This window comes from Zeus faber, assembly GCF_960531495.2.
Source record: "Zeus faber genome assembly, chromosome: 6".
Classification (NCBI taxonomy): Eukaryota; Metazoa; Chordata; class Actinopteri; order Zeiformes; family Zeidae; genus Zeus; species Zeus faber.
This window is the reverse complement of record NC_137201.1, coordinates 8,870,904-8,887,324: the sequence shown is the minus strand read 5'-3', so window position 1 is coordinate 8,887,324 and position 16,421 is coordinate 8,870,904. Positions and strand designations below refer to the sequence as shown.

General features: G+C 43.9%; 1 protein-coding gene across 3 annotated transcripts in view; it reads right to left on the bottom strand.

Moving 5' to 3' along the window:
* Positions 1–16,030, bottom strand: part of LOC307231282 (protein arginine N-methyltransferase 8) — a gene marked incomplete at its 5' end in the record, with an annotated part of 28,740 nt that extends 12,710 nt beyond the window's left edge. Inside the window, 3 exons of one of the 3 annotated variants that reach the window (XM_080001916.1) lie at positions 3,700–3,855; positions 7,067–7,297; positions 15,959–16,030. In XM_080001916.1, coding sequence (XP_079858042.1) covers positions 3,700–3,855; positions 7,067–7,297; positions 15,959–16,030 — 459 coding nt within the window. The remainder of the gene's footprint in view (positions 1–3,699; positions 3,856–7,066; positions 7,298–15,958) is intronic. The other 2 variants (XM_080001917.1, XM_080001918.1) reach the window with 2 other exon arrangements.
* Positions 16,031–16,421: the final 391 nt, after the last annotated feature.

Sequence of the window (16,421 nt, the reverse complement as noted above, 5' to 3'; positions counted from 1 at the left end):
TCTCTCTACTGCTAATGTCAGCCCCCACGCCACCCCTCTTTATATCTCCCTGTTCTTTCCTTCTTTCTTTTTTTCCGGTGCCGTGTATTTTAAATGGAGTGGCCCAAGGGAGTTGAGAACCAATGATGGGGAGGGGACATGAGCCATAATATGCGTGCCATGAGCACTGAAAATTATGCATTATTACATTTTTTCCACTGGGTTTTCTCACATACCATCCCATCCTCCACCCTGACCACTGTGTGTCGATGGTTCCAATCGAAAACTACTGGGTGTGAGTCGGAAATTAGCGGCGGGGGGGGGGGGAGTGTCCACGAGTGTAATTTGTGTGTGACCTCATTTGTCAAAATCCGACCAAATCTGTGAGACCCCCTGTATACTGTAAAAGGAGAAGACCCCACCCGCGCCTACTTTCGTGCTTCTCGTTCTTTGATCCTCTTGAGGTGGTTGATGAAAAATAAAAGTAACCTCGACTGATAAAGTTTCACAACGCAGAGAGAGGTGATGAACATCGGTCGTGTGCCATCTCCTTTAAACCTCATTCAAATTCTGGTTGGCGAGGTCAGTTTCTCATATGGGTCTTCGGCTAGTGTTGCTACTTTTTAAAGATTGTGGTCTGAAAACTCCAGGAAGACAATGGAGAATAAAGGGCCGAGTCACTTCTAGGAGGTCCAGCAACCGTTCTGGCTATCTCACAGAAGAAGGAAGAGACTTTCCAACGACACCCAATATGTGCATAATTAAAGTTCATGTCGATTGCATGTGTCCTGCATGAGCTACGCAGGCCTTTCTCGCCGCTTTTTAAACCTTCCCACCATCCGCTTTTCAAACAATCAACTTCAGACGGCAATAACTTTGGCCCAGTTTATCCCACAGGAAAGTATCACCCAGCACCGAATCGACAATTGCGTCTCTAGTTTATGATATGTGATGTCATTAGATAAATGACGTCAAAACCAGTCCGATATACCGAGCGACCTTGGAAGGTTGGGGTGGCACGTGGGCCGTGGCCACCCTGGCTCCCTCGGTCTTCTCTTTACTTGTTTTTTTCCTTTCTCTCATCTTTATTTCATGACTCGGTAGAAAAGGTGTGTCGCTGCGTCTCTCCCCTGGTCCCTCCCCCATTAGTCAATGCAGCGGGGTTTTTTTTTTTAAATAGATGCATTGCATGTCCCTCTATTAAGCGCTTCGGCTTTTTTCCCCACCTTGTATTACACTTCTTGTACACTCCCTGTATTACATACCTCGAACCCGTCATCCACCTATCTCACTCTCTCTCTCTTCATCCTCCTGGCAACTGGCCAGACATGGCTCCCGCAAGTTCATGCTGAACTGCTTACGCGGCTGATTCATTCAACTTATTGCATTAGCGGAGTTGTAACGTAATAAATGGAATACGAGTCCTTCTTCTGTCAACATTAACACAACGTTTCAAGCGAGGAGACGCGATGAGAAAATAAAGAAAGAGGGACGGGAGGGGTTGGGGGTAGCCGATCGGTCAATACAAGCGAGCTGGGAAAGCGTCGGGGGGGTGTCGCAGCTATGGATTTTCACCTCCGTGTGTAGACACCGTGAGACTCTCCGTGGAGGGAAGGTGTTTGTCGGGAGTGTGTGAAGGAATTTACATTCAAGTCGTCCGTTTGGTCTTAATCAAACATTTGACATTTTCATCAACTGCAGTTCACTCTGGTTCAGGGAGTAGCGAGCCTGGCCCAGGAACCCCACCCGAGGAGACAGCTGTACCCTGGTGGACCAAGGCAATTATATGCAAAGGCAGGAGCTAGACATAACTCATAGGCGATAAGCCCCGGCGTCGCGACGAGCGTGGCAGCCCACTGCTCCTAGATACGTCGTGGCTAGGATGGGTAAATGCAGAGAACCAATTTCCCCACAGGGATAATCAAAGTATACATTATTTTTATTATTATAATAACAAATAATAATTATTGCCCTGACTTTTTTATTTTCAATCTTGGCGTTTTTCGGGGTTAAAAGTGTCTGAAACACAACAACGGCAGTACGCAGAGACATTGTTGAGGTCTCCTCAGAACTGTAACTTGTGCTGCGTTTTACAAAACCCTGAAAACTATAATTGTATGGAAGACGTTTTCAAACCGCAGGAAGAAGAACCTTTGGAGCAACCGACCCTTTCTTTTGTGTCCGCACTGCATGATATTACATTACATTTCATTTAGCATGATCCAGGAACTATCATAATTGTTAAATATTTAACCTGAACAACAGAAGAGGAACATTCAGTAATGTAAGTGCACTTTGATTTGTCCAGACGAAAGTCCACGGTGATTAATCAAACACATGACCATGAGACTGCGTAACATGTTCTGCATTTCACAGAACCCGGAAAACTGTCATCCGTACCTAAAACGACTAAACTTGACCCTGCAGCTATATTAATTATTATTATTATTATTATTATTATTATTATTATTATTATTATTATAAGCTTACTCAAATTTATGTGTCCAAATATTTTGGAAAAAAATCAAAACTCAACATACTTAAGTAAATACTTGGTCCCCTGTCACAGTTTCTGCCTCAGACACCTCGACTATCTCTATGTCCTGTATATTAGTAGGAAACTGGTCTCTAGGCATCTGGCAGCGCCTATGGCCCTTTTTCCATATGTCCATCATCTGTCAGATTAGCCCAGACCAATGTTTCTGTGAAGCCAAGAAGTAGCCATTATTAAAAATTCATAAGCGAGTGGCGTGTGTGCATGTATAAGTATATAACTCTCAGATTGCTTGCCTACAGCAGAGCTCTAATTGGGAACAATTCATCCCATCTTTCTGCAGGGCTAGAAATAAGACCATCGGTTGTGTGGCCCTCAGAGTGGGGCTTTAGCTGGGTATCAGGATGGTTTAGGCATGGCTGTTTTGTACACCCCTGAGCTTTTGTGTCAGAAGAAGTCACTGTCTTGGGGCAAATTTGGTCACGATTAGAAATGGAACCTATTTACCAATTTTCAGGTCCTTAGTCAAACAGTGCAGCAGAGTTGAGGTTCTCAAATTTGACTGCTTATTATAGTGCCCCCTCTGGCCGAATTGTACCAGACTTTTTTTCGGACCAGGTATTCATTTTGGATAATAATAATCTCAACAACAAAAGGTACTCCCAGCTAGGCTCAAAATACCTTATAATACAGAAAGAATAGAAAGAATAAGAAAAGAATAAGAAAGAATAAAATCTTAAGCATAAACACTGACTTAGAACAATGCCTTTTGGGCGGTTCAAAGTTAATTTTAATCCCTCTAAAGCAAAAAATCTATCTATCTATCTATCTATCTATCTATCTATCTATCTATCTATCTATCTTGAAATTCCTCAATATTTCTCCAGTGGTAATTAATCCTGCTCCGAAATGCTCAAACGGATCAAAAGGATCTCAAACGGGAAAGGGCTTTACCGTGTCAACCAAGTTGAGAGGCAGCACTCGTTCACTCCTGCCTGTCTGACAAGCAGTACCTCACAGATAAAGGTCAGACGGAGTCTGTCAAAAGTTCGCCTGTGCTCTGCAGTAAAGATAGTGCTAGCCCTTAACACATGCACACACACTTTCTTGCACACATATGCATACATGTAAACATGCCAAATTCAAGTGAGCAGCTTGCCAATCTAGGTGATTTGACCCTGATGCTTCAGCTTGATAACACTCCAGCAGGAGCCAGCATGTCTTACCCCATACACGTGCTTGGCCCCGGCCTTGGCTGCGAACATGGACAAGATCCCAGTTCCACTTCCCACGTCCAGCACAATTTTGTCCTTGAAGACGTGCTTGTTGTGGTACATGCAGTTCCTGTAGGTGAGCGTCCTCACCTCGTCTTTCAGCATCTCCTGTTTTGAGCATAATCGGCAAATTGGTAAATGTCACAGAGATGTCCGCAGGATATCAAGCCTGTGCAGAGTCAAGTATTTTTTGGTTTGTTTTCTGTTGGGTTCTCCTAACTTCCCATCACAATCTCTTGACCAGATGTTGCATATTAGAGTATATAAGTGTATATACATATCAATGGATACTGTACTTTATTTATTCCTGGAGCGTAATTTCAAACAACAGACCATGGACCACGGCCCACAGACTACGGACCATAGAGAATGGTTCACAATATGGACCATTGTACAGCACATGGACCTTGGACCAGCACACAGACCATAGACCAGCATATGGAACATGAACCACAACATGGACCATTCAGCATGGACCATCACATTCACCATAGACCAGCATAATGGAATATGAACCACAACATGGACCATTCAGCAGGGACCACCACATGCACTATAGACCAGGATAATGGAACATGAACCACAACATGGACCATTCAGCATGGACCACCCCATGCACCATGGACCAGCATATGGAACATGAACCACAACATGGACCATTCATCATTGACCACCACATTCACCATAGACCAGCATAATGGAATATGAACCACAACATGGACCATTCAGCAGGGACCACCACATGCACTATAGACCAGGATAATGGAACATGAACCACAACATGGACCATTCAGCATGGACGACCACATGCACCATAGACCAAAACATGCACCATGGACCAGCATATGGAACATGAACCACAACATGGACCATTCAGCATGGACGACCACATGCACCATAGACCAGCCTATGAAACATGAACCACAACATGGACCATTCAGCATGGACCACCACATGCACCATAGACCAAAACATGCACCATGGACCAGCATATGGAACATGAACCACAACATGGACCATTCAGCGTGGACCACCACATGCACCCTAGACCAGCACATTGTCCATGGACCAGCGCATGGTCCATGGATTTGTTTATTGGATAATCTCTTTGGCATTCTCGAGAAAACTGTATGTATGGCACGCCGCTCTTTTTCACTTCTGGTAATCTCTCACCCTGTCCCTTTTTCTCGACAGATGACTTGAAATTTGAAGTGCCACGGTGGGTGTTACTGAATAAGCTGCTCGAGCCCCATGTTTGGCTTCTGCTGTTTTTTGGCTTTCTGGCTCCGTCTCTCTAGCCCAGTGTGTGTGTGTGCGTGTGTGTGCGTGTGTGTGTGTGTGTGTGTGTGTGTGTGTGTGTGTGTGTGTGTGTGTGTGTGTGTGTGTGTGTGTGTAGATTCACAATGCGGAAATGATAAGAACCCACCTGACCTACATTCTTAAAATAGCACATTACAAATCTCATCTCACGGGTCACATTCATACTTTTAAATGAAAGTACGGAAAACACCATTATTATTACTAATATTATTATTACCATTACAATTATTATTATTATTATCATTATCATTATTATTGTTATTATTATTATTATTATTATTATTATTATTTTTTTTTTTTTTTTATTTATTTATATATATTTTTATGTTCTTCTTCTTCTTCTTTTTTAAAATAATTATTATTATTATTATTGCTATAATTGCTGTTATTTGATATAGATAGATATATTTGTACAATATAGCTAGACATATTTAATATACCAGAATATCAAAGACTATAATATCACTTTTTTTCCCAAGTAATTTGAAAGTGAAGAATCAGAGCTTCAAAACAAGGTGTCACTTGTGAGAATCAAGCAAATATTTTTAAAGCTATGGCTTGTTAATGACGAAGGTGCTGCAAACTGTGTTTCTGAGATCATCACCCTCAAAGTTTTCCGAGGGCTCCGCGACTTGTTTACGGAAATGACGTCACCTTTCTTAAACGGTTTCACGTTGTGACTTCACATCACATGGAATATGGAGGAATGATCTTCACCTGGATCGCTGTAACAGAAATGATCGATTGGCGTTGTTCAACGCTATCCAGCATCTCAGTAAGTGAACTGTGTTTCCGTCTGTGATCTAACGGGAATATTTAAGTCCACGGTTGAACATTTATCTACTATTTATAAATAAAACTTGGCTTTGAAAATGTGACCCACCGCAGCAAAACCCGCTATCTCACTAATTTCCAAAATCGCCAGGAGCAGCCAAATAAGTTGAAAGAATCTTTCTTGCAGGAAAATTTAATTTTTCCAGATTCCAGATTCTTTTTTTTTTATCTCTCAACGTATTTTCAAAGCTGAGTTTGAGGCCCCAAACAGGCTCTCAGAGTGTAGCTGGGGTAGGGTTGGGGTTAGCCAACATAATAACTCCAAGAATTTCGAAGATATTTGGCATACGTACATTTATTTATTAAATGACACACCGAGGGTGATTTTCCAAGACTCATATTATTGATAGACTCTACATTTTTTTGTGTTGTCCGCACTTTTAGACTCCTTAATAATTCCACTTTTATACAACATGTACATAGTTACTGTTAAATGAAAGCTTTTTTTAAAACAAAATATGTTGTATGTCGATGACGCTGTTCAACATTCCCTCAAAACACAAGAACAAAGCAGAGATTGCCCCATTCAAGAGGGTGTCAAGTCCCCATTCAGCAGGGTGTCAAGTAGCCATGTGACAACTAGCTAGGCTCTGTTGGTCCTCCAACCATTTGCATTCTGGGAGCTGGCTGAATGAAGCAATTGTGGGGGAAAACTTTCAAGGTGATTATCTCAAAAACACAGTTTGCCACACCCTTGTCATTAACAAGTCCTAGCTTTAAAAAAATTGCTTGATTTTCAGAAGTGACACCTTGTTTGGAAGCTCTGATTCTTCACTTTCAAATGATGCAAAAAATTTTATCTCTCAATTTGTTGAGAGATAAAAAAAAAAAAAAAAACACAAAGGAACTTGAATCTGGAAAAGTCAAACTTTCCTTTTAGAAAGGTTTTTTCAACTTTTTGACTGCTCCAGGTGATTTTAGAAATGCACGACAGTGCAGGTTTTGCTCTGGTGGGTCACATATTATTGCTACCCACCTGCTATATACAGTACTATTATATACTACTACTAATTCTATCTTATCCTATCTTATTTTATCTTATCTCATCTTCTCCCTGGGGATTAATTAAGTGTTATCTTATCGTATCTTACCCCAGGATATCACTAAAGTGTTTTCATATCTTATCATAATATCTTAACTCAGTCTAAGACACGGACAGCCCTACCTCGTGGATGCCAAAGTGGGCATAGGAGTCGAAGTAGTAGTCCCGTGAGGTCATCTCCTCGGGGGTGAGGAACTTGGCCATTTTGCCCCGCCCCGGGCAGCTGGGCAGGCTGGCGGCGTGGGGCGTATGGGGCGGGCAAGGCACCGGGCGGAGCGAGGGCACTGGCCTGGGCAGCGGAGTGGGCTGTGCCGACTGGGACTGGATGATCCGGACCGGCTGGGGCTGTTGTTGCTAAAAGGGATGGAGAGAGAGAGAGAGCGAGAGGGACCCAGGATCAGAGTGGCTGCATACCTGCTGCTTGTTGATTGGTCTAACGAACAGATGACCGTATGTAGATGTATCTGACAAATTATCTCTTGAACTTGAACTTGAACAGGTAAAACCCCCTTCCCCACACTCACTCAGGAGAGGAGCCCTTGTCATGACAAATCTCTATCTGCTCCTGGGCTAATTCCAACCAACCTTCTCTCCACAATTAACTGGTGTGTCTACAAACCCCGGCATCTGTGTCTCTGTGCCAGTGGTGCCTGGAACGCCAGTTGGGTGATGTGTGGTAGGTGAAGCTGCCACCTCCATGTAAATAAATAGAGAAAACAAGGAGGAAGGAAAGCAAATAAACCAAGAAATAAAATGATGGATGGAAAGAGAGAAAGAAAGAAAGAAAGAAAGGTGGGCTGACAGGATTGTCATTCTGTCTCCTGGTGTGACGGATAAATAGGAACCTTTAAAATTGATGGCTGTAAAGAACCCACTCGGCGGCCATGACAGCTGGAGTTAATCCCACACACAGTGACTGATTAACACCTGTCACAGCATCCTACCTCCGAAAAACCTCGAGGCTTGACTATTAGCTTGCTACGCTAACAAGCTAACAGAGCCTAGACGACAGGAAGTCAGCCTGCCCGACGACAGGAAGTCAGCCTGACCAACGACAGAAAGTCAGCCTGACCGACGACAGGAGTCAGCCTTCCCGATGCAGGAAGTCAGCCTGCTCGATGACAGGAAGTCAGCCTGCCCGACGACAGGAAGTCAGCCTGCTCGATGACAGGAAGGCAGCCTGCCCGACAGGAAGTCAGCCTGCTCGACAGGAAGTCAGCTTGCATGATATACTGTAGGTGTTTCTTACACAAGCAATGGTTCACATGTGTCTCCAACCTACAGTAAAATACTGACTGCCAAACAAAGTTGGTTGCTTCGCAACCTTTATGCTGCATTCACATGAAACATGGTGGATGGGAGATGGCGGACGGCACTTTCTCAACGGCGTGACGGAGTTACAGTCGGATGTTTAGACCCAGAGTTTTTGGAGTCGGACACAGTAGATTCTGTTTTCTCTGGAATATTGCACTTAAATGGCTTATATAAAAAGCATGGATTGATATAAAATAATTAATTAATTAATTACATGGAGGCTGTTCGGTGCTTGTAGTGAGGAAGAAGATGGTGGATTTGGACGTGGTGTCGCGTGGCACCGCTGGTCCGGTGATAAAGTTGCAGCTCCAGGTTATTACTTATATAATAATAGATTAAAATATGAATAATTAATAATAAAAGAAAGGCATGCAAGAGAAAATGCAGATGATTAATGCTTTAAATTATGTTTCATATGTGTCATATGAGGAGGAAATAGCCTTTTGTAGCTTGCACTCTTCCTTAAAACACAGATTCTTGTTTTAAAGTGACTCACACATGGCTCACATGACATGATCATGCACTGTCCACTGGGATAATGCCCTACTTTGAAGGCCAGACCACCTTCCTTTGTTACTCAATCCTGTATAAAGATACAGTAAGTACAGGCCAGGGGGGCTTTAAGAGTGCTGTGGTCTGTTTTAGCTCAATAAGATTGTAACTCTGACTGGACTTTTACTGTTAATCACATAACAGACGTAACCATGTGACATGTGATTGGGAGGCATAGTCTTGTGAATGACACCTAGCCAATGGCACACAACCTCTCACGATATAAGGCCCTCTCCGGAAGAAGTAAAGGCAGAGTGTACAGCCATTCACTGCTTTTAAAGTGTGTGTGTATCTCTATTTATTCTGCAGAATAAATTCCATGAATACATTCACAGTTTGTTTCCTGTAGCGAGACAGGGTTACCTCAAAGACCACGCAGTGAGAATTATCAAGCAGGCGTCTATTGCCAGTGGAAACCATCAGCCATTGTTCACTCAGTGCACAGATCATTGATCACTACCAGGAAACAGATCTCTATAGATGTGCTCTCTCTCGAAGCGGCATAACAATCCATAAATGTTTAATATAATAATATAATACAATAACACATTATTATTATGATTATTATTATTATTATTGAATAATTAAATATGAATATTAAGCTGCATTGTTATAGCTACATGCATTACTAAAATTCTTATACATAATAACAGACACAAAATAACTAAGTGAAATATATTGTACATCCACATGGCAACATATTGTCACTTTTTGCCATGGTTCCTCCCCCTCGCTCCCCCGTGCCGTTCAGAATGTTTGCCGTCTCCCGTGCTCCATGTGAATGCAGTATTATGACATATAAGAATTTTAGTCATGCTTGTAGCAAAAATGCATCAAAAGCCGGCTATAAAGCATCATATTCATCTGAGCAGGTTTGACAATAGATTATTTTGCATTATGGATATTGTTATGCAACTTTGAGAGAGAGCGCATCGATAGCGATCTGTTTCCTGTTAGTGATCAATGATCTGTAAACTCAGTGATCAATGGCTGATCACCTGGTTTCCACTGGTAATAGATGCCCTTATTATATTACCAAGTATTCATATTTTATTATATTATTATATAAGTAATAACCTGGAGATGTAACTTTAACACAGGACCACCCACTTAATTCCAAATCTTCTATCTGCTTTCTACATGTAATTAAAAAATAGAAAAAACAACTTTAATATCAATCCATGCTTTTTTATTTAAGCCATTTTAGTGTGATACCCCAGAGAAAACTGAATTTTAGTCAGACTCCAAAACTTCAGGTCTCCAGCCGCTGCAGATGTGCAGTAGAGTCAGCTCCTCGTCTACGTAACATCTGGCTGTAATTTCATTGCGGTAGACTGCAAAAAGTTTAAATACTTTCACTTTGCACAGCAAATGCCGTGTACTGTTGCTGGTGTTCTCTGCCGTCTTGCTCTCATCCACTAACATGTTTCCCATCTCCTGTGTTCTGTGTGAACGCAGCATTAACTCAGAAGGTTTATGTTTGAGTGACAATTGTCAACTTAAATTCTGACGTATATGTAAGTACATTTAATTAATTCTTACATTTCATATGTCAAGTTGTTTTGAATTGCTTTAAAAAATGAAATGAGGTTTCATTGTTGAAAGGAAAGAAAGAAAGAAAGAAAGAAAGAAAGAAAGAAAGAGAGAACATTTTCCGAGCATCAGGTTGGGAATAGAGATATATGACTCTTGGATCTTCCCATTCCAGCATTTCAGCTGGATGAATAATTGACCATGCGGACAGAAATAGAAGAACTACATCGAACTGGAGGTAAGGCTTCCACATTAAAGCAGCAGGCTCTGTCTTTTACTGGAAAATGTTGGAAGACTCCCACTGCATCCTCTGATATACTGGTAACAGTGAGGGGACATTAAGCTCAGATAAAGGCGTCTTGTCCTCACGTAAATGCTAATGGATCTGAAGGACTGTAATCTGCCCTGGATTCCTGCCAGTCGTATTGATTCATTTTTAGATTTTTCAAAGTAATTTCTTCCCCGCTGGGTCTTTGCTGTCGTATCGCTTGGATATCTTACTAAATATATCTTATAAAAGTAGATTTATGAAAACGATAAAACAGAGACTTGAGTTTATTGAGAAATTTCACAGGAACTAGGCTAGTTGAACCCCTCTGCAGCCATGCATTGAGCTAACACAGTTAGCATGCAGTCCGTACCCCACTCCACCTGTGCCACCACCAGTGCCACCACCAGTGCCACCACCAGTGCCACCGTCAGTACGCTCACTCCACCAGTGCCACGACTGTGCCATTGGTAGTACCACCGCCAGTACCAGCGCCAGTACCAGCGCCAGTACCACCGCCAGTACCACCGCCAGTACCATCACTCCACCAGTGCCATTGCTAGTACCAGCGCCAGTACCACCACCAGTACCACCACTCCACCTGTACCACCGCCAATACCACCACTCCACCAGTGCCCCCGCCAGTGCCGCCTCCAGTACCACCACTCCACCAGTGCCACCACCAGTGCCACCATCAGTACCCTCACTCCACCAGTGCCACGACTGTGCCATTGGTAGTACCAGCGCCAGTACCAGCGCCAGTACCACCGCCAGTACCACCGCCAGTACCACCGCCAGTACCATCACTCCACCAGTGCCATTGCTAGTACCAGCGCCAGTACCACCACCAGTACCACCACTCCACCTGTACCACCGCCAATACCACCACTCCACCAGTGCCCCCGCCAGTGCCGCCTCCAGTACCACTGCCAGGACCACTGCCAGTACCACTGCTAGTATCACCACCAGTACCACCAGCAGTGCCACCGCTAGTACCACCACTCCACCAGTGCCACCACCAGTGCCACCATCAGTACCCTCACTCCACCAGTGCCACGACTGTGCCATTGGTAGTACCAGCGCCAGTACCAGTGCCAGTACCAGCGCCAGTACCACCGCCAGTACCACCGCCATTACCACCGCCATTACCATCACTCCACCAGTGCCATTGCTAGTACCAGCGCCAGTACCACCACCAGTACCACCACCAGTACCACCACTCCACCTGTACCACCGCCAATACCACCACTCCACCAGTGCCCCCGCCAGTGCTGCCTCCAGTACCACTGCCAGTACCACTGCCAGTACCACTGCTAGTATCACCACCAGTAACACCAGCAGTGCCACCGCCAGTACCACCACTCCACCAGTGCCACCGCCAGTACCACCATCAGTACCACTACCTGTACCATCACTCCACCAGTGGCACCCCCATTACCACCACTCCACCAGTGCCACTGGCAGTATCATCACTTGACCATTACCTCCACCAGTATCACCACTCCACCAGTGTCACCGCCAGTGCCACCGCCAGTACCACCACCAGTAGCATCACCAGTACCAGCACTCCACCAGATCAATCGCCAGTACCACTGCCAGTACCAGCACTCCACCAGATCAATCGCCAGTACCACTGCCAGTACCAGCACTCCACCAGATCAATCGCCAGTACCACTGCCAGTACCAGCACTCCACCAGATCAATCGCCAGTACCACTGCCAGTACCAGCACTCCACCGGTAGTTGAACCCCTCTGCAGCCATGCATTGAGCTAACACAGTTAGCATGCAGCCCGTCACTGTCTCAGTTCTGGACGCTCACAGATGAAAATGGTATCGACCTTCTCGTCTGAATTTGGGTAAGAAAGACAAAAATCTGATTTCCAAATAAAACTTGACTATCCCTTTGATACTGATACTGTACATTTGTAGATATTATTTTCGCACTCCTTCTATGCAGTCATATGGTTGTTGGTATCGTGAAGTGGAAAATATCAAAATGAAATTTTCATTAATTAATAAAGGGGAAAATGGCCCAAAAAAGTGAGCTTAAAGAGGCTTAACAAGCAAAAAAGAGACCAGACAGTGGGAGTCGTGAGAATATCTGGATATATAGAAAATCCAGATTTTGGCGGCATATTAAGATCACAGTTTAATGTGAGCATTAATGCGTCTAAATGGCTTAAGTCAAAATGAATTCATGTGATAGGGAGATGTGCTGATACTTGGTACTTTGAGTCGTATATCCAGCACAGTCATACGACCATCAGCTTCTGGTATAATTTTAAAATGGCTTGTGCAATATTGGCTCATTAAGCCACATTCGGTCTCTTAACTCATAAAAAAATCAATCATCTAATCTTTCCGTCAGTGATGGTACCCATGGTAAAACAGGGTAAACTAGGTAAAGTGTGTAAAAGTCTCCAAATGATTTGATGGTTGGTTTGGACGGTTTTGTAGACCTGACCCGAAGCTACAATTTCGATTTGCAGACGTCCTCCTTCCTTTATTCTGGGACCTCTTTATCTGCTGAAACGCCACAAAATTTTAGACGGTAGAGTTACTGCATTATGATAACGGCGTGAATTTCAACAAATCTCCTGTGTCGTTTCATTTGTGACATTATCTCTGCCATCTCATTGGTAATTAATTACACGGCTGCAGGCCAGGAATTAGAAAGTCAATATGCTGTAAATTGGGCGGGGACGCTATGTGATTACGGCCGCGCTGAGTTTATTACTGACCTCGGATCAGAGTATTCCAACAGTTTGCAACGTGGAGACCGAAAGTGCCGGCTACAAAGTTGCTAATAGGCAGATTAGAGGAGGATTTGAGACGCAGTGTCAGGGAAGCGCAGCCGCGGTGGCCCCCCCGAAACAGTACGCACCGGGAGGCAAAACGTCCTTGACAAATGAAGAGCTTCTATTTCGAACTGGAAATGGATATATGCCTAGGGAGCTGAGCCGTTATATCTGAGAAGGGGGGTACTTCACGGTCATGGGCAGGGTCTGAAGCTCGAGTAGGCAGGTAAAGCCTCAAAATCGCCAAAGAGCCGTCGCTTCTACATGAAGCTCACACCAGAAGCGATCGCTGCCGCTTGTGGGCGTCCCTGGTCAACTCAACGCTTGGTGTGCACAGAGCTGCATTCATTTATTTGGCTGATGTTTGCAAATATATATATATATATATATATTTTTTTTTTGATTTATATTTGTTAAAAAAATAAATAAATAAATGATATGACATATTGTACATTAATATATGCAACATTTCCCACCACTCCCGTTCCTCCTTCTCTTTCTTTCTCTCCCTTCTGTAGGTGTCCCTGAGGTTCTTCCATTTTCTTTTGCACTCTTCAACTAATGATAACAAAAATACTACAACAAAACATTGCAACCTTCTGTCTCTCTCTTTGTGGACGTATGTGAGTGTGTAAATGTACATACAGTAGTCTGAAAAACATAATATATATAATATATAGAAATATTTAAAATATATTATATTATCATATATCTATAATATACAGTATATAATGGTATATATGTATACATATATATGTAGATAATGTATTAATTATATTATATTTGAATTATATGAATTATATTTTATACTTGGCAGATTAACCCCAATTAAATGAACCCCTAAATTATTTGCATGCATTCTGACCATGTGATTTGTGCTACATGAGATCATACTGTACATGGAAAATGTTTTTAATCAAACTATATGGAAGTACATGGACATTGTCAGTCTTGGAGGCGTCTCCATGAGAATTCAACTTCAACAGAGATCGAACTGGGACTTTTTTACTTCAGTGCATAGTGCAACAAACCTCACCAGGGATCCCAACTATCTCCCAAATCTTCTTCCACGCATCTTCTTTTAAAATGTATTACGTCTCTGCAGATGAACAGAGTGACGTCGTAAACTACGGCAAAAACTGACTCCCGCGACAATGAGCTTTACCTCCATTTTGTGAACAAAGATTTGGGAGAAATTTTTTCTCTGGGAACCAAAGTCAAGGGTTTGTTCGGGGGTTTTTAGCGGGCAGACCAGCGGAAATGCCTTATCGCTGTTTCGCATCACAACTAAACAGAATAATGTTGAAATCTGTTCAGCTTTTTACATCTCCTATTCTCTGAGATTGGGTCGCGTCGCTCCCTTTCGCTCCCTTTCGCTCCTCGTCGCCATCCAACATTGGAAGTGAATGACTTCCGGTCTCTTTGCGGCTGCTTGTCGCTTCTGGTGTTAGCGTACAATTACTGTTGTTAAGTTAGATCCATTGTTTCCTATTTGTAAGATGAATGGACAGTACCACACTTTGCCATTTCTGAAAATAGATGAGAATTCCCATTTTTTTCAAAATGAGTTTCCATTCCAACGAGATGTTTTCCACCCGTACCCTTGGAAGTTCATATCGGTAAAGAATCCTTCCCAAGGGGACCACTATGAGTTTGGGATGTTGCCAACATGGCACTTAGGTGGGCGGTAAGAGATCCAACCAGCATCTTACAAATAATGTATCAGGTGCCTGCTGGCCACAAACCCCAACAAAAATAACTAACTGCTGAGATGTGCACTTAAACACGTGTATTCCCTAAGTACTAAACTAACTGTACTAAACTTCGTTCTCTGAAACTAAAGTTGTGGAAGTGATTTTGAACAAACCACTGATGCTCAGATGAGACATTTCTTGTTTGTTCCTGCTCCCTGGCTCTATTTTTAAGTGTGGATCTGACTGCAACCCAAATTCAGCATGGGACCAGTGAGGGACTGCCCCACTCTATGGGGTGCTGCAGTACCACCAATAGCACCACCAACATCACCAGCATTAAGCTCACAGCTCAATGCGTATTTAATGTGGCTAAATTATCTGAAATATAATTAAAAACAAATACAAATTAATTTTGGTCATAGGTTCATAACATCACCACCATCAGTACCACCATCAGTGCCACCGCCAGTGCCACCGCCAGTACCACCACTCCACCAGTACCACCACCAGTACCACCGCCAGTAAAACCGCCAGTAGCACCGCCAGCACCACCGTCACCGTCAGATGCAGCACCATGGACAGCGCACTGCGCTCCAGGAAACCCTGTCTGAACGTGACAACGCAGCCTCAAGTGTCAAAACGTGCATTTGCAGCGGCTCCATCATATATAAATGGAGAAATAACACAAAGTCGATGTTTTTTTTTTTAAATTTATTATAGTTTTCCACGCGCCAGTTCCGGACGGGGACCTCTCCAGGAGGTTAGCCAAAAAGAGCTGAAGAGACATTTTCTTCTGTCCCCTTTTGGATTTCGATTTTCCAGATCCGATCAATTTCGCGCACATTTGCTTCCCACACTCACCTCGACGCCGCCGGGCTCCATCTTCCTCCTGAGCAGCATGCAGCGGGAGGAGTGCTTCATTCCCATAAGAGCCAACTGAACTGCGGTCCAACCCGACGGACAGGGGTGAAGGGGGACGACTCAGCACACAAATAACCGCTTTCCCGGTACGGATCTTGCGCTACTCTTTCGGGGTTCTCGTCTCATTCCAGCCCCGTCGCCTGCGGCGCGCTGCGCGGTGCCCGCTGGTCAACTCTTCGGAGTGGAGCTCCGCACCAAACTGCACAGAAAGTCCGCCAAGAAGGTGTCCGCAGGTGGCTGCGTGCGCAGGGAGCCACGGCTGGAAAGTTGGTCGGTCCGGAGATCCCGGGGAGACCCCCCGTCACGCTCCCTGGGAGACAGAGAGGGGGGGGGGGGGTTAAAGAGATAAAGAGAGATAAGAGGGGGAGGGAGGGGGGGGGGGGGATGCAGGCTGCAG